We start from the raw sequence: 25,123 nt of genomic DNA, 5'->3' as shown, positions 1-25,123 counted from the left end.
TACATTACATAACTCTCGTCCTCCTTCTGGATTGGAATGCAGAGTGTTGTGATTCCTTGGAATAGACAGGTTAGGGCCTCAGGCAAGTGCATTCAGAAGCTCTGCTGCATTCATTTTCCACCGTCTGACTGATGCAGCAATGAGGAAGACTGATGGAGTTTCCCCTTATGAAGCCTTTCTATGGTTCAGGCTTGGTTTTCATGATAGCGAGACGCACCAGGGCACTACTGACCGCCACGAAGCAAGTCTGAAATCCGAGTTCTAGCAGGCTGACTGGCAAGGCTTGGTTGGGGCATTATATATATATTTTTTTTTCTTTGTAAAATGCTATTGAAGGTATAAGAAGCCTGAACCCCCTTTTAATATATTTACTCTCATATTTCAGTTATGGCTTGTCTGGGTGTCTGAAGAATGCAGGACCAGCCTTTTGGTGGAATAAACTCTTGACCAATTCTTCTGCTTTTGCAAGAAAGAGGAGAGGTGGTGTACATTGACCTGGACTCCTCCCTTGCTCCATCCCAAGAGTAGCTCCTAACAGTTACATCCAGCCACATTCAAGGCTTGTGCTGTGTCCTTGCTGAAACCGACCACTCGATTTCATGCAGAATCAAAAGGCGCTTTGCCATTGCTTGAGCACTGCTCACATGAACCCTTGGGTCAGCTTCCTGACATGCAAGCTTCTGAGAACTAAACGCTTGCATGGTTTTCAGTCCGCACAAACAATATTAAAGGTATACCTGTGATTTCATTAAAAAGTAACTCTTATCTGCTACAAAACCTTTACATTGTTTCAGGTTGTGTATGAACAGGAAGGCGTGTTTATCCATTCATGCTGTGAAAGAATAGATGACCAGGACAGTCTAACTTCAGGAACGTTGCGAGTGTTTGAGAAGGTATTTTCTTATTTATCAGTTCTTAAAATTTTGATTAAAAAAAAAATTGTACAATATGTAGACAACATTTTTGTGTTATTAAACATAGTTTTGGACAGCAATACTATAACTGACAATGCAAATATTTGGTTAGCTTGATGATTGCATTGGAAATTTATTATATTCATCTCTATTTGAGGAATGATAATTTTCTGTGATATCTTTGTTCTAGGATGCGGAAGTAATAGTAGAATGGAGGCCACTGGATGATACGTTGGATTCTGCCCATATTCTTTGTGCTGGAAAGGTATACTCCAAAAAAAATCCCTTCACATGATTTTTTATTATTGCTTTTATTATCATTTGTTAGTTGTGGGTCTATCATGACTCAAAAAAGCAAACAGAATGTTGGGAATTATTAGAAGGGGAATGGTGAACAAAACGGAAAATGTCATAATGCCTCTGTATCGCTCCATGGTGAGACCGCTCCTTGAGTACTGTGTACAATTCTGGTTGCCACATCTCAAAAAAGATATAATTGCGATGGAGAAGGTAAAGAGAAGGGCTACCAAAATGATAAGGGGAATGGAACAGCTCCCCTATGAGGAAAGACTAAAGAGGTTAGGACTTTTCAGCTTGGAGAAGACGGCTAAGGGGGGATATGATAGAGGTGTTGAAAATCATGATTGGTCTAGAATGGGTAAATGTGAATTTACTCTTTTGGATAATAGACTAGGGGGCACTCCATGAAGTTAATATGTGACACATTTAAAACTAATCGGAGAAAGTTCTTTTTTACTCAACGCACAATTAAACTCTGGAATTTGTTGCCAGAGGATGTGGTTAGTGTAGTTAGTATAGCTGTGTTTAAAAAAGGATTGGATAAGTTCTTGGAGAAGTCCATTACCTGCTATTAATTAAGTTGACTTATATAATAACCACCGCTATTATTAGCAATGGTAACATGGAATACACTTAGTTTTTGGGTACTTACCAGGTTCTTATGGCCTGGATTGGCCACTGTTGGAAACAGGATGCTGGGCTTGATGGACCCTTGGTCTGACCCAGTATGGCATGTTCTTATGTTCTTATGTTGGGGCATGGCCTACTTTGTTTTATTTGCTTAAAGGATTGCAATTACAGCACAGACATAGGGAGGGTAATTTTGAAACTCCCTGGGTTGCTTAAAGTACTCTGTGGGCCTGCAAGGCAATTTTCAAAAGGAAACTCCCCTCAGAGTTTCCCTTTGAAAATTCCAGGAAGGGTGCATGCCGTGAAGATTCTTTACCTTATGTAGCTTACCAGGCTTGCCCTAACCCTGTTCCTGATACCTCCTCTCCCACAGGGAAATGTCTGCATATTATGGACAATGAATGTACTCTTCCCATTTTTTTTCAAAGGGTTTTTTCTGCGGGTAAATATGTTCCTTTGCAGATCATCCCCTATGAGTCAGCAGGATGCCAGAGACAAGTATTTATTTATTTATTTAACAGAATTTATATTCCACTTGTCCACATTGCTGTATAATGCTGTTGGGTTGGTTTGTTTAAAAATTTTGTAGTCCATCTATCTCCAATTCTGTGAGCAGGTCCTTCATTTGTCCCATGTCTTCAGTTGTAGTACATTGCCTGTTGAAAAGTTTTATCTTTTATTAATTGCATTTAATCATTTAAAGAAAAGATAAAACCCTCTTGTAAATACAGAAAGTACCACAATCAACAAATTCAATAAGAAAAATAAAAAGATTAAACACAATTCTGAAAATGAAGTCCCCAAATTACATTGAGGGATCAAAACTTAAAAAGAATTCATAGAATGATACATTTAGAAATGACTTTAACAATTTGAAAAAAGTATTGGTACGCAGAAGCCCAAACCCTTCTCTACCAGTTCAGAAGAGGTATTTGACTCGGCAAAAGCTTCTTGAGCAATGTCTAAAGAGTGGGATCTGATGAGCTTCTCAAGCTGGTCAGACTCTAAAAGATAGATACTGTCGCTTTGTGACTCACCCTATGCTTAGTGGGGAACTGTATTGAAAAAAGAGCTCCCAGTTTTAAGAAGGAATTTCCTTCATGCCTGTGCAGGCCTGGAAACATCTAGAAATATATTAACCTTAAGAGACAAAAACAAAAAAGAGACTTCTTTTTTGCTGAAAGAAAGCTCTAAACACGATAGACCTATCTAGAGGAAAGCCAAACTTTATCTGGGGAGAGAGCAAGGACATTTTCAGACAAATTAATACAAGAAATCTCCTTCAACAAATCATTTTTTGAGGCAGCACATCATCATCCAATAATACATTTTTGGTTCTTATCAGGAATATAGAAAACATTGGAGCTAGGAGGGTTTGACTTCTCAGAGAGCTTTAAAACTTCCACCAGATAATGACCGACAGAAACCTTGAGGGGAGAGAGAAGGCAACTTTGGGAAGTTTATCAGTCTCTGGTACCAATTATTTAATTTTGTTTTCTCAAATTTTAACATGTTGCCATAAAGAAACATCGTCCCTTCTCAGATCTTCACTGAAAGAATCTCAGGAAGAGCTTTCTCGATTTCAGATATGATATCTTTACAGGCAAATGTTAGATGATTCCTGGACTACCAGCAGAGTGGAAAACCATGAGCTTCTGATCATGAGGCCTTCCACCTAGGAAATATCTAGCCTGAGACTACTTAAAGTCGTTTCTCTCACAGGAGAAATCTTCACCCTAGAGACCCTAAGGTCCACACCATCCAAACAGGCCATTTGGGGAAGACCCAAACCAGGAAGGATACTTGCAGTCTGGATCCAGGTCTTGCAGGCTCTCGCTGTACTACTCACAGTTTCCTCCTCTATTGTAACTGCAGTTGGGTTGTGCCATTGCTGCTACACAGAGGTCTCCGGGAGCCAGAATCTCCAACAGATTTCAACAGTCTTCATCCCAGAGGCCTCCCTCATAGGAGCAACCAAGGAGTTATCTGCAGTTGCAGAGAGAGCATAGTAGAAGCCCTAGGCAGGGTGACTTTTGATAGCAGCGAAACAAAACTAGGTGGCAATTCTACCCTACCAGGCTGAAAAGTCAGCATGGATGATGTTGCTTGACCTGCTGGAAGAGGTACCACGAAGCCATCCACTGGGTCAATAGACGGAGCGACACTAAAGAGCAAGAACACTTGCCCTTTCATTTCTCCCTAACAAATTTAGGTAAAAATGTGAAGGTGTCTAGGACAGCAGAGAAAGTTGTATGTTACGTCGCTGCCATCTTTATTCTCCCCTTGCCCCCAACTTGCTAATCTGAATTTTTTAAATCACGAGAGATCTGGAACGGGTAAATGTGAATCGGTTATTTACTCTTTTGGATAATAGTCGGACTAGGGGGCACTCTATGGTGTTAGCAAGTAACACATTTAAAACTAATCGGAGAAAATTCTTTTTCACTCAACGCACAATTTAAGCTCTGGAATTCATTGCCAGAGGATGTGGTTAGTACATTTAGTGTAGCTGGGTTTAAAAAAGGTTTGGATAAGTTCTTGGAGGTGAAGTCCATTAATTGCTATTAATCAAGCTGACTTAGAGAATAGCCACTGCTATTACCGTATTTTTCGCTCCATAAGACGCACTTTTTTTCCCCCAAAGGTGGGGGGAAAATGTATGTGCGTCTTATGGAGCGAATATAAAAAAAAAACCAAACAAAAATCGAACAAACACACCCCCCCCCGACTCCCCCAAGTCCCCGCCGACTTAATTTCCTACAACCCCCCCCCCCCCCAAGACCTGACAAATTAATTTCCTGCAACCCCCCACCCTCCTGACCCCCCCCAAGACCTGCCAAACGTCCCTGGTGGTCCAGCGGGGGTCCGGGAATGATCTCCTGGGCGTGGGCCGTCGGCTGCCAGTAAACAAAATGGCGCCGACGGCCCTATGCCCTCACTATGTCACTGAGACCGACCGCTGCTATTGGTCGGTCTCAGACCAATAGCAGCGATCGGTCTCAGTGACATAGTGAGGGCATAGGGCCGTCGGCTGCCAGTAAACAAAATGGCGCCGACGGCCCTATGCCCTCACTATGTCACTGAGACCGACCAATAGCAGCGGTCGGTCTCAGTGACATAGTGAGGGCATAGGGCCGTCGGCGCCATTTTGTTTACTGGCAGCCGACGGATCACGCCCAGGAGATCGTTCCCGGACCGCTCCTGGACCCCCGCTGGACCACCAGGGACGTTTGGCAGGTCTTGGGGGGGTCAGGAGGGTGGGGGGTTGCAGGAAATTAATTCGGCAGGTCTTGGGGGGGGCAGGAGGGTGGGGGGTTGCAGGAAATTAATTCGGCAGGTCTTGGGGGGGTCAGGGGGGTGGAGGTTGTTAATTTAAAGGGTTGGGATGGGGGGGGGGGGGTTTTGGGGGTTCCCACAGAAAGAAAAATTTTCTGATCTGGGGAGTGGACCGAAATGGCCCTCCCCAGACCCGAAAACAAAATGGGGAGAAAAAAAAAAACTATGCACTCCCCTAATTTGCTCCATAAGACGCCCAGACGCAGAGCCGGTTTAGCACAATTTTTTTTTTTTTTTAAATTTTCCCCCTCTGAATCCTAGGTGCGTCTTATGGTCAGGTGCGTCTTATGGAGCGAAAAATACGGTAATTGCATCAGTAGCGTGGGATCTACATAGTGTTTGGGCACTTGCCAGGTACTTGTAGCCTGGATTGGCCCAGGATGTTGGGCTTATAGAACATATAAGAACATAACAAGCTGCCATACTGAGTCAGACCAAGGGTCCATCAAGCCCAGCATCCTGTTTCCAACAGTGGCCAATCCAAGTTACAAGATCTCAAGCTACTATTGCTTATTAATTAATAAACAGTTTATGGATTTTTCCTCCAGGAATTTATCAGCACTGCTATTTTGAAAGGTAACTTCATTAGGCACCTCTCTCACACCAAAGGGGTTGTACAATAGCCCTGAATTCCAGCTCCAGAGCAGTGATTAGACTTTTACAATGAGTACACAAGCGAAAACTAAACTTTCAGCCCAAGTCCATCCTTCTACCATGGCTAAACTCCCTCTCCCTTCAGGCTATGAGTGCTGCCTCCTTAAAAACAAAGAAGCTCTCTATCCAGCTTCTTTGTTTTTAAATTAGTATATGAAAACTAAAATAACAAAGTCATTATTTTTAAAGCTGCAGCTTTTCAATCCCTTCCATAAGCAATAATAACTGCAATTGAACAGTCAGGACAAAGCAAGGGACTTTATTTCTGGCCCAGCCGTTTCCTCTTTCTTTTTAGCTTCCGGCTGAATCGGAATAGTCCTTGCTGGGCCTATGGCACCAACCGCTTTCTGTCCATCCCAACCATTGCAGTGACCATCCTTCAGCCAGGGATCCGAGACTGCAGCTTCCTCCTAAACTCGCCAGCCGAGTCCCCCCTTCCACAGTGGCTAAACTTCCCTCTCCCTTCAGGCTAGGAGTGCTGCCTCCGCAGTATCCAGAAGCAGATCTGCATCTGTAGCACCGCAGCACACAGTATTGTAATAAAGCCATTGGACCAGCCCCACCCCCTTTAAAAAAAATTTTTTGATGGATTTGTGATTTGTTTTTTTTAAATGTTTCATTATTTGATTTTCTTGCAGTCTTCTCAAATATCTGTGCTGTGCGTGGGCTACGATCTGCTTGGGTTATTTGGGAGAATCCCAGATGTGCTTGAGGGCATGAGCCAGATCGCAATGGACGCTTTCCCCCTTTCACATCAAATCTTAAAATGATAGTTAGGAAATAGACCCCCAGCTCTCGCCACTCTTCCCAGCACTTACTCCCAGTGTTTTGTGAGTGGTGTTGGATAAACTGATCAAAAGTTAGCACAATGTATTTTTCACCGTTTACCCTTCAGTAGGAAAAAGAAAGCCATAACGCTGATAAATCAGTTAATAACAGTAACCAGGCTTCTGCTTTTGGGAATTCGATATATTGTTTGTGAAATAAAGCTTGCCCAGGGACCATATTGCAATTTGAGAAACTCTTGCAGAGCTTTTGCTTTCGCTTGTGTACTTGTTGTAGAAGTCTAACCGCTGCTCTGCAGCTGGAATTCAGGGTTACTGAATGCCTTTGGTGTGAGAGAGGTGCCTAATGAAATTACCTTTCAAAATAGCAGTGCTGCTTCTTTCTTCTTGATTTCTGCATAATTTGTCCCAATCTCTCCACCAAAAATCCCACCCCCTAGAAGTAGAAAGTACATATTTAATTTAACAGGTGCCCCTCCTACCTTTCTTCCTGCTCCTACAATTCACTGGACATAAACTGAGTTCCCTTTTCTTCCTAAGCTACTGACTTGCTCAGACCTAAACACGCAGGGGACTTTGTACAACTTTTCTGTTGAAAATTCACCCTGGGTATAGTTGTCCCATGGACTTTGCACCTGCCTATTTATGTGTGAGCTAAATCTGACGGGGAAATAGCATGTTGAAAATATAACACACACTCGCTATTTCCTAATCCTGCCCAAAATATTCCCCCAGAAATGCTTCCCTTTAACCTGGCCAAAAGTGTGCACACTGTGGAACTCTGGACTTCCTTTTACCTAGAGTAAGAATGGGTGATTTTCAGACAGCCCTGGGTAAAAATCCCTTAAAAAAATTGTCTTGTTGACCATCATGATTCAGAATTGATCTGATAGTCATGCTTTCCCTAGAAGGCAGCCTTCTTTCACTTCCCAGCAGACTGGCCCAGGTCAAGTACATACTGACTTTCTAGTTTTGTAAGACTCTTCAGCTGCATCAGTCTGGTGGAAGCTTCTGACTTTTTCTGCTTCCATGCAGCATATGGTATCAAAGTAGCTTTCACGACCAGACTTCCAAAGAAGTGGGTAGAGGAAAAATAGATAACAAGAAGGCCTGTGAATAAGAACGTTTTTGATTTCTTATGTTATGGGATGCCCTTTAGGACTCCAGTTCAGTTGTGGAATGGACCCAGACTCCTAAAGAGCGACATGGACCAGAGCAACAAAATAGTTACGAGGCTGAATGGGACATGGTGAACACAGTCTCTTTCAAGAAGAAACCGTGTACCAATGGAGGTTTGTATGACATGAATTTTGAATTCTTGATAGAGAATGCCAACTCTTTAAAGTGGTCAAAGTTTTTAAAGATTGACTAGGGGGCACACCATGAAGTTAGCGAGTAGCACATTTAAAACAAATCAGAGAAAATTATTTTTCACTCAACGCACAATTAAGCTCTGGAATTTGTTGCCAAAGAATGTAGTTAGGGCAGTTAGTGTAGCTGGGTTTAAAAAAGCTGTGGATAAACATATAAACATAGAAATAACGACAGAAGAAGACCAAACGGCCCATCCAGTCTGCCCAGCAAGCTTTCACACTTACTTTTTTTTCTCATACTTATCTGTTACTCTTGGCCCTTATTAGTAACGTTTTGGTTCTAATTACCCTCCATCCCCGCCATTGATGTAGAGAGCAATACTGGAGTATTGCTCTCTACATCAATGCATCTAAGTGAAGTATCAAGCTTAATTGGTTAGGGGTAGTAACCGCTGCAGTAAGCAAGCTACTCCCACGATTATTTGTTTACCCAGACTATTTAATTCAGTCCTTGTTGGTTGTTGACTGAATATAAATCCTCTTTTCTTCACCCCCCCTGCCGTTGAAGCAGAGAGCTATGCTGGATATGCATTGAAAGTGAAGTATCAGGCTTATTTGGTTTGGGATAGTAAGCACTGCAACAAGCAAGCTACTCCCCTGCTTTTTTGTGAATGCAAATCCTTTTTTCCACATTTCCTCTTGCCGTTGAAGCATAGAGCAATGTTGGAGTCTCATTAACTGTGTGTATGTTTATTGAATAAGGGTATTAATCACCAGGTAGTAGCTGTCATTCCCGCAAGCCACCCCCATGTCTCTTCTCTCCATTCACATCCTCTAGACTATGGATCCACAGTCTTTATGAAGTCCATAAACTGCTATTAATCAAGTTGACTTAGGGAATAGCCACTGCTATTACTGGCATTAGTAGCATGGGATCTAATTTTTGGGTAATTGCCAGGTACTTGTAACCTGGATTGGCCACTATTGGAAACAGGATTCTGGACTTGATGGACTTTGTCTGATCCAGTATGACAGCTTCTTAATGTACTTATGACTGTTTTAATCAATAGGGTATTAAGGACACCATTACTGAATTGGGTTGCTATAGCTAGCAAAACTCTTCAAGAAAAATTGTTTGTGCTATGCAGTATAATAAGCTTTGGATGTGTATAATACGCTTCCATGCAATTTGCCTCATTTCCTAGTGTGTAGCCAGATGGACTCAGGACCAATGGGTTATGCTCCCCTGCCAGCAGATGGAGACTGGGTCAAGTTGCAAAGCTGACGTCACTGCCCATTTACCTCTGCAGTGACCTCAGCTTTCCAGTATTCTCCGTTTCCAGTGGATTTTGGACGTACCTCTCCCTATGGGGATTGCTGTACTTTTGGGAAGGAGAAATTCTACATTCTAAATTGAAGAAATTGATACCTAAAGGTCCCTCCCCCAGTTGAGAATTCCTGAGGCAATTTCTGAGATCCCTCAGCGGTGTGCCTTGGTCTGGTAGCCGTTTCCCGGTGTGGACTTTGTTGCTCAGGCAGCTGAAAGGCAGTGGGTGCAGGAAACTGAGTGCGGTGGTGACAGCCAAAGCCCTTTCCCAGTGCAGATGGAAACTGTCTCTGTACTCAGCTGGTAAGTGCTGCTGCTCCCAGGTAAGTGAAAAGTGGTTGGTTGAGTACAGTTACAGTTATCCATTTTTTAATCATGTTTTAATTATATTTTGTCATATTTTCAATTAAGTCCTTTCATTAGTGTGTCCATGGTGGCTTTTGAAGAGAATACTGGAGAGCTGAGGTCACTGGAGGGGGGTATATGTATGGTGATGTCAGCTTTGCAACCTGACCCAGTCTCCATCTGCTGGCCGGGGAGCATAACCCATTAGTCCTGAGTCCATCTGTCTACACTAAGGAAAATTAAAATTATCAGGTAAGTAATTTCTCCATTACCCACGTAGGCATAAGCTCTTAAAGCAATGATCTGGCATATTATTTATGGTAGTTTAAAAAATTTTAGTTTTACTTCCTGGTACACTCTGTGGTCTGTGCCTCCCTTGCCCCCCTGAAAGACAGTCATGCCCTGGAGGTGCATTGTCAGCACAGCTGGTTGGCTGGCAGACTCCACCACTGTAGTAGCGGCCATCTCTCTCCTTTCACTGGCCTGAGCGTGACATTTCTGTGGTGCACTCAGTCCTGACCAGCCCCGTCGGATGGGGGATTCGAACTCAGATCCTCTGCACCACAGAGCAGGCGGTATTTAATGATGGCTGCAAGTACTGCTGACCCAGTCAAATATATTGATAAGAATCGTCTGACAAAACCTACCTCTTGTGAAACCAAACTGCCTCCGGTCCTGTAGTCCACTGGATTCCAGAAACTGCACTAGCCTGTGTTTTAACAGTGATCCCCTTAATTCAGTGCAGCCTGTAGTCCTCAGATTCCTCCTTACTTCCACTGTTGTGAAGAGAAACTACATCTGTCTGTCTCCAGTGCCTTGGACTCCCTCCTAACTCTAAAGAAGCATTAGAAAGGTCAGCTAGAGCTGCCAGCACTTCCCTAAGTTCCCTCACTATCCTCGAACACATTGCTTTATCGACTTTTAATTTTCCTAGCTTCTCCCGAGCACAGTCTTCTGAAAATTGATTGAGGGCTACCTCCCTTCCATTTCTGTCTGTGGCAGTAACTTGTGATCCTTTTCCAAGTCCTTCCGCAGTGAACACTGCCCAGAAATATGTAAGTAATTCCGCTTTCTCCTCATCAGCCTCTACAGATTTCCTAGCCCTGCCTCCACCTTTTGAGTTTTACAATTCCATTTTTGTACTTCCTCCTGTCACTAACAAATTCAAAAAGAATCCAGTTGCCCTCTTTTATTGTATTTAGCCCATTTGCACCTTTGCTTTCCTATTTTACCAGCTTTTCCTACCCCCTTCATATATTTCTGCCTGTCTTCCTCTTTTTGTGAGGCCTCGTATTTTAACACTAACCTTTTTTCTTTTACCTTTTTAGCAATATGATTACTGTAAGACAGTAATTCCTCCTCTCCCATCCTGATATTGCTCCTGCCCAACCTGTTATGTTCTATTTGCTGTTCTCCCTTCCCCAGTAAGAATTTTGTAATTCCTTCAAAATGGAAAACATACATTTTTTCCCATGTTAAGTGAATTTTCTGGGAGGTAATGCTGAATTTGAATATCCCTGTCAAACAAAACCTGTTACCTGCATGCAAGGTTTAAGGGTTAGGAAGGGCCAGATGTAAAGTATACACAGCAGCCTAAAAGGGCTGGATGGCCTTCTGTTATGAATAGATTAATAAATATCATATCATCATCCTTTCAATAATTGTCCAGTGAATAACAGGTTCCCCTCTTTCTATCGTCATAAACACATTTTATTTTCAGTGTCTGTATTAGGAGTTACCACGCAGGAAAAAGATCTAGAAGTCCTAGTGGATAATCTATTGAAATAGTCAGCTCGGTGTGCTATGGCAGTCATAAAAGCAAACAATGTTAGGAATTATTAGGAGGGGAATGGTGAATAAGATGGAAAATGTCATAATGCCTCTGTATCGCTCCATGGTGAGTCCGCACTTTGAATACTGTGTGTAATTTTGGTCGATGCATCTCAAAAAAGATATAGTTGCAATGGAGAAGATACAGAGGAGGGCGACCAAAATGCTAAAGGGGATGGAACAGCTCCCCTATGAGGAAAGACTAAAGAGGTTATGGCTGTTCATCTTGGACAAGAGATGACTGAGGGGGGGATATGATAGAGGTCTTTAAAATCATGAGAGGTCTAGAACAGGTAAATGCGAATTGGTTATTTACTCTTTCAGATAATACAAAACTAGAGGGCACTCCATGAAGTTAGCAAGTAGCACATTTAAAACAAATCAGAATTATTTTTCACTCAACACACAATTAAGCTCTGGAATTTGTGGCTGGAGGATGTGGTCAGGGCAGTTCGTGTAACTGGGTTTAAAAAGAGGTTTGGATAAGTTTCTGGAGGAGAAGTCTATAACTATTAATCAAATTGTCTTGGGGAATAGCCACTGCTGTTACTGGCATTAGTGGTGTAAGATCTATTTAATATTTAGGATCCTGCCAGGTACTTGTAACCTGGATTGGCCACTGTTGGAAACAGGATACTATATCCAGCTTAGGTTATCTTTGAAGTTTTGGGGTGTGATAGAAGGCATGAGGCTAGAATAAGCCCCGGTTTTGGCATTCTAATGGCTCCTATTGAATATGGGGAACAGGAAATCTGACAACTGTAAATACATAATATAGGCTGTTTATATATAGCATATACAGATGACTCTTCTGTTGCTTCCCACAAAAGGTGTTGAAGTGCTGAAACAACAATCTGGCACAAATTGTCTTTTTTAGGTGCTTTTTATTCTTCAACCAGCCAAAGCAAGTGGTCATTTCTCTTTAATGTGAAAGCAGACTTGAAATCAATCAAGCAGAGCAAAGAAGGCATGGGGTGGTCCTACTTGGTGTTCTGCTTGAAGGATGACGTAGGCCTCCCAGCTCTTCACTTTCATCATGGAGACAGCAGGCGGCTAATTGAGTGCCTTGAAAAATATGTAACGCTGTGTGAGTAAGTATCGCAACTTTTCATTTTTTACCAGGGTTTGTAAACAGAACAAGACTGAGTAGATGTTTTCCATGGAAGATTCACAACGTCCAAAGGCTTCTCACCAAGTAAAAATGTTGCTAGCAGAAATTGTTTATGGGTTTGATGGTTGCTTGATTTTGATTGTTATTACTACCCTTATTGTAGGGCTTGGTGTGTGTGTGTGTGTGGGGGGGGGGGGGGTAACTCCACTGAGCACAAACCTCCTGGCCCTCCACATCCTTCTCCCTCATTCCCTCTGTTACTGATCGAGGAGGAGGAGTGCAGTGGTGCTTTGGGCCACATCCTCCTCCTCCTCTTCCTCTGCTGTTCAGAGGCTGGCTGGTACTTTGTCCCACGTGGGACACCGTACTGCTGTACAGTTCCAAGTGCTAGATAGGTGATTTGTAAAGCTGGTAAAGGGTGGGAGGGAAGGGACGCAGGAGTCTGGAGTTCCAAAGAAGAGGCCTCGCAATCTAAGTTTGTACCTGAGGCAGTGGAGGGTGAAGAGACATGCCCAAGGTCATGAACCCTGGCTTTCCCGGTTCACAGCCTACTGCTCTAACCACTAAGCCGTTCTTCCACTTCCTATCACCCCCTGAGAATGTGAGAGGTCTGTGAATGATGGGAGTCTGTGTGTGACACTCTCTCTTAGGAATGGTGCAAGGGTATTAGATGCCCTAGACAAACCTTACAGCTTTTCATTCCCCATTCCTTCCCCTCCCCACACAATTAAAAATTATGCAGACTTTTTCATTTTAAAATGTATTAACTTCCCCAACCTAAAAAGGGAGATTGCTGTGCATATATATATACACAATATACAAACAAGATACTTTTATTAATAGTAGTTTAATAGGCTTAATAAACTGCCTTTCTCATGGTAATCAAGATGGTTTACTGGATCCCATATGGTATTAGGCCTATGGTAAAGTGCGCTGGAATAAACTGAACTACAATTCCAATATAGTAAGCCTTCCATATCATAACTGTCGGCACTCAACCTATGAAAATGTCATACTGCAAATATTACACCAAGCCCTAAACACCAATACACCTCCTATTAAGAAAACAGATTAAAGCCAGATTGTTTTAAATCCCTAAACAGAAACTACATGCTAACAGAATACCTAACCTCAGTCACACATGCAGAACCACAGACTCACTAAATATAGAATAAAGAGACGCTGGGAACTGGTCTGACGCAGTGTGGCATACCTTATGTTCTTTTGTAATATAAATTGAAACATGCAGGCAAAAACTGAACTGGAATTCACAAGAAGCCAAACTCTGTATGCAATGTAAATACAGTCAATAAATATAAAACATTAAACATACAATAAAAATATCAAATCAGCTGATGAATAGAGCAACATCCAATAATTAAAAACACACAAAAATGTTTAAAAAAATTACCAAACATTAATAAAATATTTCAAAACAAACACATCACATCCAATAACTAAAACTAACAAGAAAAAAAAAATCTCCCTCTCTCTGAACCCTGGAACTTTAGATTTCCATTCATCCTGAGTTTGTCACACATTGGAGAAGGGCGCACAAACTTAACCTCTCTCACACTCAGAAATATGTGCAGGCACTCACATGTACAGGCAGATACTCAAACACTCACAGAAACACACACACATACAGAGGCTCACTTAAACACACACACAGACACCTACTCATACACCCTCACATACACAGGCACCATCATATATATATGTTTATATACACACAAACTCATACACACTCACACAGACATAATGTCTCATATTATACACACACACACACACACACACTCTCTTTTACAGGACAGCCTCTCTTACCGTCAATCTTTGAATGTCAAATATTTTATATATGCAGATGACATTCAATTTTTTCTGACGTTCCAGAAATTAGATTACAAGAAACTGTTAAACAGTTGCAGGTATGGCTGGTTAGTCACTGCCTATTTTTGAATACTCTGAGTAGGAAAGGATGCTGAATTAAAGTTCCCCCTATGTACAAGGATCAGTCCAGAGAAGTGGGTTGTGGATCCCTACCAGCAGGTGGAGTCAGAGAACAATTAGAACTTTGGGCACTGCTACATAGCGAGAGCGCCACCTGCAGTCCCTCGGTATTTCTCTGTCTCCAGCAGCTGGAAGACAGGCACCTGCAGTCTTGGGTAAATTTTTCAGTTTAGTTAGATTTCTTTCTCCGTGTTTTTTTAATTCAGGATTGCTTCTTGAGGTGTTAGGCACATTCGTGGGCCATTCCTCAGTCGAAGCCAGACTTCCGGGGGGAGGGGGTTGGTTTCCTCCGTCTGGGTTTCGTCCATCACCACTCAGAGTGTGTGTGAAGACTAGGGGCTCCTGGTTACTCACCTCCATGGCTGCTCCCCCCAGAGCTGCTCCTTCAACCCTCTCTGAGTGAGACTTCCTCTGTGGTTTCGAGCTGAGGTAAGGAGTCTGGTTGGGACAGCCAGCCTTGCAGGCACTCCAGGGTGTTTGGCAGCCTTTCGGCCCCCTTTCCCTCTACTCCCGGGGCTCCGGGTTGCTCTGAAGGGACGGGGTAAGTGTTTTCTTCACCAGCCGGTTTTTGGCGCGACTCTGAAGCACGACCCGTTGCAATGGGCCTGTCGGCATTTTTTTCTATTTTTTTCCGTTCCTCCCCTGGGCTGCGTGGTTGCCCTGTTTTGTTTTTTTTTCAAGGAGCCCTCTCTTTCTCTCCGCAATCCTCCATCTGGGCGCGAAGGCAGAATTTAGTTTAGTTTAGTTTTTTGTTTTTTTTTTTCCCCCCTCCCTTATCCTTCCTAGGGATGGAGAGTTCGTCGGGCCCTGAGCCCTTCATCCGGGATGGGGGGTCTTCATGCCAAGGCTCAAGGGAGGAGGGATCTCCTCCAGTCTTAGCCCTTGTGGTGGAGGACAGCACTGGGGGACTGGGTGAACCGGCTCCTCAGGATCCCATTCCGGCAGATGGAGACCCGGAGGGGTTTTCGCTGGAGTTTGTCTTGTTAATGCACCAGGCTTTCCTGGCCAGAAAGCAAGCGGGCTTCAGGAGGCAAATTCAGTCAGTGGGTCTTTCTGAGATGCCGTTCAGGAAGGGTCAACTCGAGGAACAGCAGGCCTGCGGGGGAAGTGATGAACCCCAGGGGCCGCAGACCCCTCCCCCACCCTCCGGAGTTCCGGATCCGGGTTCGGCTCAGGTTCCGGATTTGGTTCCTGATCTTGGGGACCCTGATCAAGATGCTGCAGATGATGATTTGCCACCCACAGTAGGAGATGATCCCAGTGTGGTCCGTCTTTTTAAGCGGGAGTAACTACGACCCCTTATTCCCCAGGTGTTGGAAGTTCTGGAGCTTAAGATCTCTCAGGAAGAATCAGACAATGATGGGGTTAATCCGGTTCTTGACGGAATACGGGGGCCCACGTCGTCCTTTCCACTGCCTAAAAAGGTTCGCAAGCTGGTGACCTGCGAGTGGGACGCACCGGACACGGGGCTCAAGGTGGGCAGAGCTATGGCCAAGCTCTTTCAACAGATGTCTTGGATCTTCTGAAAATTCCGAAGGTGGATGCGGCGGTTTCGGCTGTGACAAAGAAGACCACTATTCCGGTAGCGGGTGCTGCTGCTTTAAAAGATATGCAGGACCGTAAGTTGGAGAGCATTGAAGCGAGTCTTTTGAAGTAGCTGCATTGAGTCTTCGGGCCCAAATCTGTGCCAGCCTCATGCAGAGGGCATGTTTGTGCTGGGTTCAGGCCTCTAACACCATTATAGGAGCTGGCAGTGGTGCCGCCTTGGAGGGCACTCGTTTGGAGGCGGGCATCGCATATGTAGCAGATGCGCTTTATGGCCTAGTGCGAACTTCAGCTCGCAGCATGGTTTCTGTAGTGGCTGCACGCCGACTGCTGTGGCTGCGCAATTGGGCAGCGGATTTGTCTTCAAAATCTCAGCTGTGTAACCTCCCGTTTAAGGGTAAGCTCCTGTTTGGTGAGGAACTGGAGCAGTTGGTGAAGCTACTCGGAGAATCTAAGGGGCATAAGTTGCCGGAAGATAAAAGGCCCACCAGAAAGGTGTTTCCTTCGCGGCCACATTTTCGGGATTCACGCCAATTTCGTTCTGGCAGGTATTCCTCACCTTCCACGTCTAAGCAGACCTCAGGATGGCAAGTCCTTTCAAGGGGGTTATCGTCCTGGCCGGGATTCTGGACACCTCGGGATAGGAGGTAGTAAACCCTCCCAATGAAGCCACGCGTACCCATTCCGTCGTCGAAGCTGTCGGGGGCAGCTTGTCCAGCTTTTACACGGAATGGGCAAGGATCACCTCAGACCGTTGGGTCCTGGAGGCGATCAGAGAAGGCTATGCTCTAGAGTTTTCACGTCCCGTGCAGGAGGTGTTTGTGGAGTCCCGCGTGGCTTCGCGCTGCAAGCAGGAAGCGGTACGGGAGACCCTGCAGTGCCTGATCCAGCTACAGGCCATTGTCCTGGTTTCAGAGGCAGAAGAGGGTCGGGGATGTTACTCTGTTTACTTTGTGGTTCCCAAAAAGGAGGGCACGTTTCGTCCCATCCTAGACCTACAGAAGGTGAACTGTTGTGTCCGAATCTCTCGTTTTCGCATGGAAACCCTGCGGACGGTACTGGCTGCTGTTCAGACAGGGGAGTTCCTTGCGTCCCTGGATCTTATGGAGGCTTATCTGCATATTCGATACGGCTATGTCACCAGAGGTTTCTACGCTTCAAGGTCTTGGGACAAACTTCCAGTTTCAGGCCCTTCCATTTGGTCTGGCGACGGCTCCTCGAACTTTCACCAAAGTCATGGTGGTGGTAGCAGCCTTCCTTTGCAAGCAGGGGATCCTGGTTCATCCATACCTGGATGACTGGCTGATTTGCGCCAAGACCAGGGAGGACTGCGAAAGATCAGTTCGCATGGTGATGTTCACCTTGAGATCGCTCGGATGGGTCATCAGTCTTCAGAAGAGTCACCTGGAACCCACCCAAGAGCTGACCTATTTGGGAGCCCGTTTCGATACCTTGCAAGGCAGAGTCTTTCTGGCGTCGGACCGGGCAGAGCCAGATACAGGTGCTTCTCAGACAAACACCCACTGTGTGGCATCATCTGCAAATGCTGGGTCCATGGCATCCACCTTAGACTTGGTTACGTGGGCGTTCGCCCACTTACATCCGCTACAGCGTGCGCTGTTATCACGGTGGAGTCCGGTGTCAGAGCAGTTCCACCTACCCTTGTCTCTGCTTCCAGAGTCCAAAGCCAGTCTGTCATGGTGGCTTTCACACAACAATCTGGAGAAGGGGGTGGATTTGAACCCACTGAATTGGCTGATAGTCTCCACCGATGTGAGTCTGTCAGGTTGCGGATCGATGTGAGACACCAGATCCGCCCAAGGACTTTGATCTCCAGGAGGGAAAGGGTTTAGTGGCCTGCTTCAGTCTTTGTTCCGAGGGAATGAGCTTCACTGGGTTGCCCTGCTAGTGGACTTAGTTTTCATCTATGCATGTAACATTCCTTTGATGTTTGAATCAAAGACTGTGCTTCCTCATTACTCTAGAACACCTTAAGTGTTCAGTTGAAAAGTGACACAGACAGTCGTCATTTACATAAGGCATACAGACTGTGAAGAATGCCTAAAAGCAAAAATATAGGAGCAGTGGGTCACATGACCTGTCATGAGCGTCATCGATGAGTGGTTCTGTTTCCTGATCAGAACAAATCTACATTCTGGATTTTGTCCTTTTAGATATATCATGGTCTTCCGGTTTGGTAGCTAAAGCAGAGAAGTCGTTTGTAGGGCATCTTTCATGGCACTCGGGGAGTTGCCATAGGAAGGCTCTGAGGGCTTTGGATTGAGCAAAACAGGAGCCAAGTCAAAATATATTATTGACTAAAATAAATCCAAGGTGAAAAAAAGATTTGTTTGATTCTTCAATGCACAAGGTTCCTAGAAAGGGAAAAATGAAATTATGTGAAACCTAACCAAAATACACTATTATAAACTATTAAAAACACAACATGAAACCAAAGAGAAGGTGACTGAGATGAGGCAGAGATCCTCAGGATGCCCACACTGTTTTAGCAGAAAACAAACTAATCATGTGATCAGAAGAAGCCATTAGGTGACTCATGGGGATGCAGTGAACATACAGTTTAAGTTCTGTCTCTGTACTTTGATATAAACCACTCTAGGTCTCTCGTTGGGAAAAGGGCAGTGTATAACTGTATATGTAAAATCTCTAGAAGCTTTCACAAAAAAAAAGGCCCTTCCTTCACTGTCACACTGCTTAAATACTGTTTTCAGAGAAGAGCAAACATAAGTAATTGTATCCTTTTTCCCATCTGAAAATTATTCCAGCACTGCAATCTCGTTACTGCTCTCTCTTCACACCATTCCAGCCATTGAAGGATGAGTTCCTTTTCTCACTCCACAGGTTCCAATTTTACTCCTTTATACTGACCTTGGACTTGATTCACTAAGGCTTGAGGGGAAGGGGGGAAGCTTTATAAATCTGTGTCCCTGTCATTTTTTCCTCTTCGGAAAGCAGGCTGAATTAGCCATGCTGTCTGGGTGACATCGTCTGGGCGGCACAGGGCGGAACTTTTCTCATACAATTAGAGTTTTGCTGTGTCACATGTGTGGCTGTTCCCACGTGATTACCACCTCTCCTCTTTTTCTTCTTTCCTTGCAGCTCATTGGTTGTTTGGAAACTCTTTTCTCATTTCAAATCTTTTCTTCACTTTGTGTGAGCCCACAACAGCACTTCTAAGTGCTAACGTGGCACCAGAATCTCCCAGATTCAAATACTACTAGTGCGGTAAGATTATGACCCTCACAGACTGACATGTCGTGGCATGTCGACTGACCATGATCAGTCGACATGCCACGACTGTGGCAGGATGTCCCCGAGAGTCCAGAGGCAGCGCACAGGCTGAGAGAGGGTGAGCGAACTTCACCTGATTCCTATACCCTTTTGTCAAAACACCATTCTGCCCACTCTTCGCCAGGGCCTAAGATGCAGCGCGTAGCCCAGGAGAAACGGGCATCATCTGCTGGCTTGATAGTCTTCGGTGATTCAAAGCAAGCAGAGCCGGGTGGGCAAAGTTCCCAGAGTGCTCGAGGCAACACCGACCACTAAAAAACTGAAAAAAGTAGTGAGTGCATCGATGGAAAGGGTGTTGTCACTAAGAAAAGCATCAAAAGTCGAGAGACGCCTCAGCGTATGACGCATTCCAAACACGACACGGGTCTCAAAAAGCCTGCATCGCACCAACAGCACGCCACGTATGTGACACATAATGTGCACGACACAGTACGATGCATAACTCTCACTCCACGCACCTCAACTCAAGCGCCTCTAGAAAATATCACCTGGAGTCCACTATGCATGGGCAACGGATAATGCACACCACGCATAAACAGCAATCTGCGATGCATTTGGCGCATCCCAAGCAGGCGTCGACTCACGGGGTACTGGAAATCAATCGAGCTTCCACTCAACTGCCTAAGCACATGACTTCAGAGAAGCATTCTTCAAGGCCTCTGAAAGAGCAAGAAAGTGATCCACAGGTTGTGTTCCTACCTAAGGACCTGTTGGGTTCTGATCCCTTTGATATAGAGGAGGTCATGTCCTCAACTGTGGAACCAAGTTCAGATGGATCCTACACATCCTCTCGAAAGGTCTACTCTGATATCTCATCTGTCTCTAAACTGAAAAGATAACCCCCCTCTGTTACAGCCTTTGACCAAGAGGCATAAAATGGCCCATCAAGACTAGAGACCATCTGAGCCCTACAGAGAACCAGATTCCTCCATCTTATTGGTAGTACTAGTCTCATCTCAAACAACCAGCAGAAGATCTGCATCGTACATACGACCACTGAGGGATATTTCACCACCCCACAGAATAAGACACAGATATCAGCTATCCTACAAACTTTCTTTTTGTTGCTAGAAGGCGACAGTCATCCACATCCTCCGCCTTCTCCATCAGAAGAAGACTCCTCTCCACCTCCTCTCTGATTCAGGGAGATAGTACTCCACAAGAGCAAGGGGAGCAGCTGGACCTGTGATTCTCGCAGGAACCGGATATGGGACTGCAGGAGTCTCCTTCGACTTCCTCGGGTTATTCAACAGGAATTCCATCTGACCCCCTGGAATACCTACCAGAATCTTTGTCTCCCCAAAAAGACCTCACATATTCAAAGTTTGTTGAGAAAGTGGGCTTCATCTTTAAAGTGGAGAGGAGGAAAATCCCAGATCCCAAATCTGAAGTAAGGGGAGTTTTAAGCATTTTTGATGTCCTATCAGAACCTACTGCGTTACCATCAAATGCAGTTCTGGATGCGGCAATGGATAAATATTGGGAGTTCCCGTTTTCAGGGCAGCCGATTTCTCGCAAAATGGACCTGAAATTATGCATGAGGAAATCCTTGCACTATGGCATGGTCCAACTTCCGCATGCATCCATGTTCATAGTTGGCCATGAAGAAAGCTGCATTCAAACACACCTCCAGGCAAAAACAGGGTCCTAGATGAATTTGGCTGCAAAGCTTTTCAAGCAACAATGCTGAATGCAAAAATTCAACAGCACCAGTTCTATATATTTCAGTATTTGAGTGCGTAAGGACCCTCAAACAAGCTGGAGCAGGGGACCAGGTTCCTCCTCAGCCCTTAACAGATATAGAAGAGGGCTTGTGACATTTGCTTCAAACCATTTATGAGGTCTTCGAGACTTTGACTCGTATGTAAGTAACTTCAATAGTAGCTCACAGGATAGCCTGGCTCTGTCCTATCCGGGAAGACTTGGCAGACTTGCCCTGTAAAGGGGATAACTTGTTTGGGGAGAGGCTTCGAGAGACCATCTCACAATTCAAAGAACAAAATGTGGCGGTTTTATCACTCGCTTCTCCTTCAGAACAGCAATCCTCCATCAGGTGATATTACTCCCAATATCAGCGGTGTCCGTACAGGGCATACATGACTTTCAGACTACCGCCATACCAACCCCCTGGACAGCAGGGGCGGCAAGCCCAGCTCAGGGGACATCCAAGAGGCCGCCGGGTGCAAAAGCAGCAGCAAGGTCCTAGCCAGAAGCAGCAGCAGAATTTTTGAACAGTGTTCATCCACAGCTACTCCTTGTGGTGGGAGCTAAAATATCCCATTTTTACCGTTCATGGGATTCTATCACATCGGACCGTTGGATATTGAATATGGTTTGCAATGGTTACAAACTAAATTTCAGGAGGAACACGCCAATTCTGCACCTTATTTCCTCTGTTTTGGGATCTTGCGCAGAATATGCTTTTATAACAGGAGGTGCACTCTTTTTGCATCATCAGGAAGCGATTCAAAAATTACCTCACCAGCGCAACAAGGGGCTTATTCCCAATACGTCCTCATCCTAGTAAAGAGTGGGATCTCCATCCGATTCTGGACCTTCATTCCCTCAACAGATGTCATCTTGAATTTCTTCTTTGGTATACATCTCTCAAGTCCATCCTACCGTTCCTCCAACCCAATGATTGGATGTGCTCACTGAATCTCAAGGATGCTTACTTACACATCCCAATGCACTGATCTTTCTGGTGTTACCTGTGTTTTCAGGGCAACGCTCAACACTACCAGTACAAGGTCCTTCCCTTTGGCCTCTCGTTAGCCCCGTGAGTCTTCGCAAAATGCCTAGCCATAGCTGTGGCCCACTTTAGAAGGAAAGGAATAAAGACTTTTCCTTATCTAGACAATTGGCTTCTTGTCTCCCCACTGTTCACAACTTTCAAAACGCGACTAGTCGAAATGATAGGCTGCCTGAAGAATCTAGGCTTCATTACAAGAAGTCCAACCTTCAGCCTATGCTGCTGCTATAGTTAATAGGTGCAAAGATAATTACAATTCTGTGCAAAGCCTTCCTTTCCACTGTGCGAGCCCAGATATTTTGCACACTGGCTCTACAGTTGCAACAACAGTCGCACTTCTCAGCCTGTCAAGCTCTCACCTGGCACATGGCAGCAATTTGTCGTCCCGCATACTTGCTTTCATATGCGGGGAGCTGAAGGCCCAATGGTCCCAGTACAGTCCATCAATGTTCAAAAGTGTGGATCTGACTCTAGCTATGAAGATAGACATAACCTGGTGGCTGACCCCATCGGTCTTAATGATTGGAGCACCATTTCGCAGCCTGATGCATCAGCTCATTTTAACCATGGATGTGTCAACAAGGGGCTGGGATGCTCATCTACAACATCAAAAAAAACACAAGGCTTGTGGTCTTCGGTAGAGAGGACCTTTCAAATCAACTTACTAGGGTTGAGGGCGATGATAAATGCAGTTCACACATTTGCGCCTTGGCAAAAAATGTGTTGATACACATGGACAACCAAGTGACTATGTTTTATATAAACAAGGAAAGAGGGTTAGGTTCCAGGATACTGTGCAGAGAGGCGATACAGATTCTGGAATGGGCAGAAGCACGCTTGATAACTTTACAGGCAACTTACCTAACTGGAGTGGTGAACACGGAGGCTGACAAGCTCAGCAGGGTCTTTCAACCCCACGAGTGGTCTCTCCATCGAGATGTGGCAAACAGTCTATTTGCAGCATGGGGCACACCATGCTGGACCTCTTTGCAACAGAAAGCTATCAAGATTTTGCTCCATCTACCCAAGCCCGAAAAGATTCTCGCAAGATGCATTCCTCATTCCCTGGGTGGGGAACCTATTCTACGCATATCCCTTGATACCATTGACAGGTCGAACTGTTCAGAAATGCATCACAGATAAAGCAGATCTGAACCTCATCGCTCCAGCTTGGCCCAGACAGCCATGATACGTCTATCTAGTTCAGTGATGGCCAACCTTTTGAGCTTAGTGTGTCAAAATTCATTAAAAAACCAAGCATAACTCGGGTGGTGTGTCACTTCTAGAAAAATCCATAATTTTGTGATATTTATAGCTCTAATAACAAAAAGTTATAATTTTAATATATGTAATGTATTTATTAATAACGCAAAAACAAATAATTCTTTACCTTATCTGCTTAGTGACTTTTGTTGCTGAATTTCATTGGCTAAATCTTCAATTAAAACTAATAAGGATTTTTAAAAGCCCCTGCTGTCCCCTTCTGTGGGAGCTCTTGATTTCCAGTCACCCTGATATTGTTGAGGATTAGGAGGTTATCCTCTCTCTCTCTCACACATACACTGTCACATACATACACATTCATGCTCTTATATCCACACCATAACCTCTCGCTCTCATTGACACTGACACACTCTCAGGCTCACACACACACACACACACAAACTTTTACTCCCTTGGATTTTCTCATACACACTCATGCTCTCGCACTCACTGGCTCCCTTACATACACACAAGCACACACACCCAGGCAAGCTCCCAGTCATTCTCACACACACACACACACACACACACTCTGACCCCAGGCAGGCTCCCATTCATTCACACACATACACCCCCAGGCAGACTCCCATTCATAAACATGCACACACTAAAGGCAGACCCCCCTCTCTTTTGCCAGCAACCTCGGAACCTCTCTCATTCCTCTGCTGTCACTGTCACTGCTGCCACATGGCTATTGGGGAGGTGCCGATTGCTGCTACTGACACTGAAGCCCATTCTGCTGCCTCCTCTGTGCAGGCCCTGTGGGCTTCCACTTTCTCCATGCTGATCTCGTACATTGTGAGATCTGCATAGAGAAAGTGCTATTCTTGCACATCCAAAGATTACATGTGCCAATCACTAAAAAGTAATTTATCTTTTTTTTTACCTTTGCTGTTTGATCTTAGTTTTCTAATTGGTTGGTCACAGGCTTTTTTTTTTCCACCTTCCCTTTCTTATTTTTTTGCCAGTTCCTTTTATATTGTCCTTTTTTTCTATTTCTTTTCTCTCCCTCTTCTTCCCTCAAACACACACTCAGGTTCTCATTCTCACATGCTTTCTCTCTCTCTCTCTCTCTCTCTCTCACACACACACACACACACACACACACACACACACACACACACACACACACACACACACACACACACACACACACACACACACACACACACACACACACACAGGCTCTCACTCTCACATGCTCTCTTTCATACAATCATTTATTTATTTTTATTTTATTTTGTGTTTTTCTATACCAGCATTCACGATAGAAATCGCATCATGCCGGTTTACAATTAGCAAAGGGGTGAAACGGAAGATATAATAAGAACATTAAGAGGTTCGGAACGAAAGGTTGCAGTTACAATTAAACAGGGGATTACACAACTGGGAGCAGTGAAAAGGCAATAGGAATTTGAGAGAGAACAAATTTACCAATTAATGGTATTTACTAAGTTATGGAATTTTGCAAAGTTATTGTATACCATGTAAAAGTAAAGTCTGAGCATCGGTTAATGGTGAATTAAGGTTCAGTTGGGGTCTGGAAAGGCTTTCATACACATAGTCTCTCTCTTGCACATACACACAGTCTCTCTCTTGCACATGCTGTCTGACTCTCACACACACACAGGCTCTCACATGCTGTCTCTGCAAACATTCAGGTCCTCGCTCTCACACACAATCTCTCAACTCATCTCAT

General features: G+C 44.5%; 1 protein-coding gene across 1 annotated transcript in view; it reads left to right on the top strand.

Moving 5' to 3' along the window:
* TBC1D15 (TBC1 domain family member 15) overlaps window positions 1–25,123 on the top strand; it is a 185,972-nt gene that overhangs the window by 41,662 nt on the left and 119,187 nt on the right. The window contains exons 2-5 of the mRNA XM_029597175.1: window positions 795–893; window positions 1,105–1,179; window positions 7,779–7,911; window positions 12,312–12,525. Coding sequence (XP_029453035.1) covers window positions 795–893; window positions 1,105–1,179; window positions 7,779–7,911; window positions 12,312–12,525 — 521 coding nt within the window. The remainder of the gene's footprint in view (window positions 1–794; window positions 894–1,104; window positions 1,180–7,778; window positions 7,912–12,311; window positions 12,526–25,123) is intronic.

The sequence above is a fragment of the Rhinatrema bivittatum genome, chromosome 4, assembly GCF_901001135.1.
Source record: "Rhinatrema bivittatum chromosome 4, aRhiBiv1.1, whole genome shotgun sequence".
NCBI classification, from domain to species: domain Eukaryota; kingdom Metazoa; phylum Chordata; class Amphibia; order Gymnophiona; family Rhinatrematidae; genus Rhinatrema; species Rhinatrema bivittatum.
This window is presented reverse-complemented; position numbering and strand designations above follow the sequence as displayed.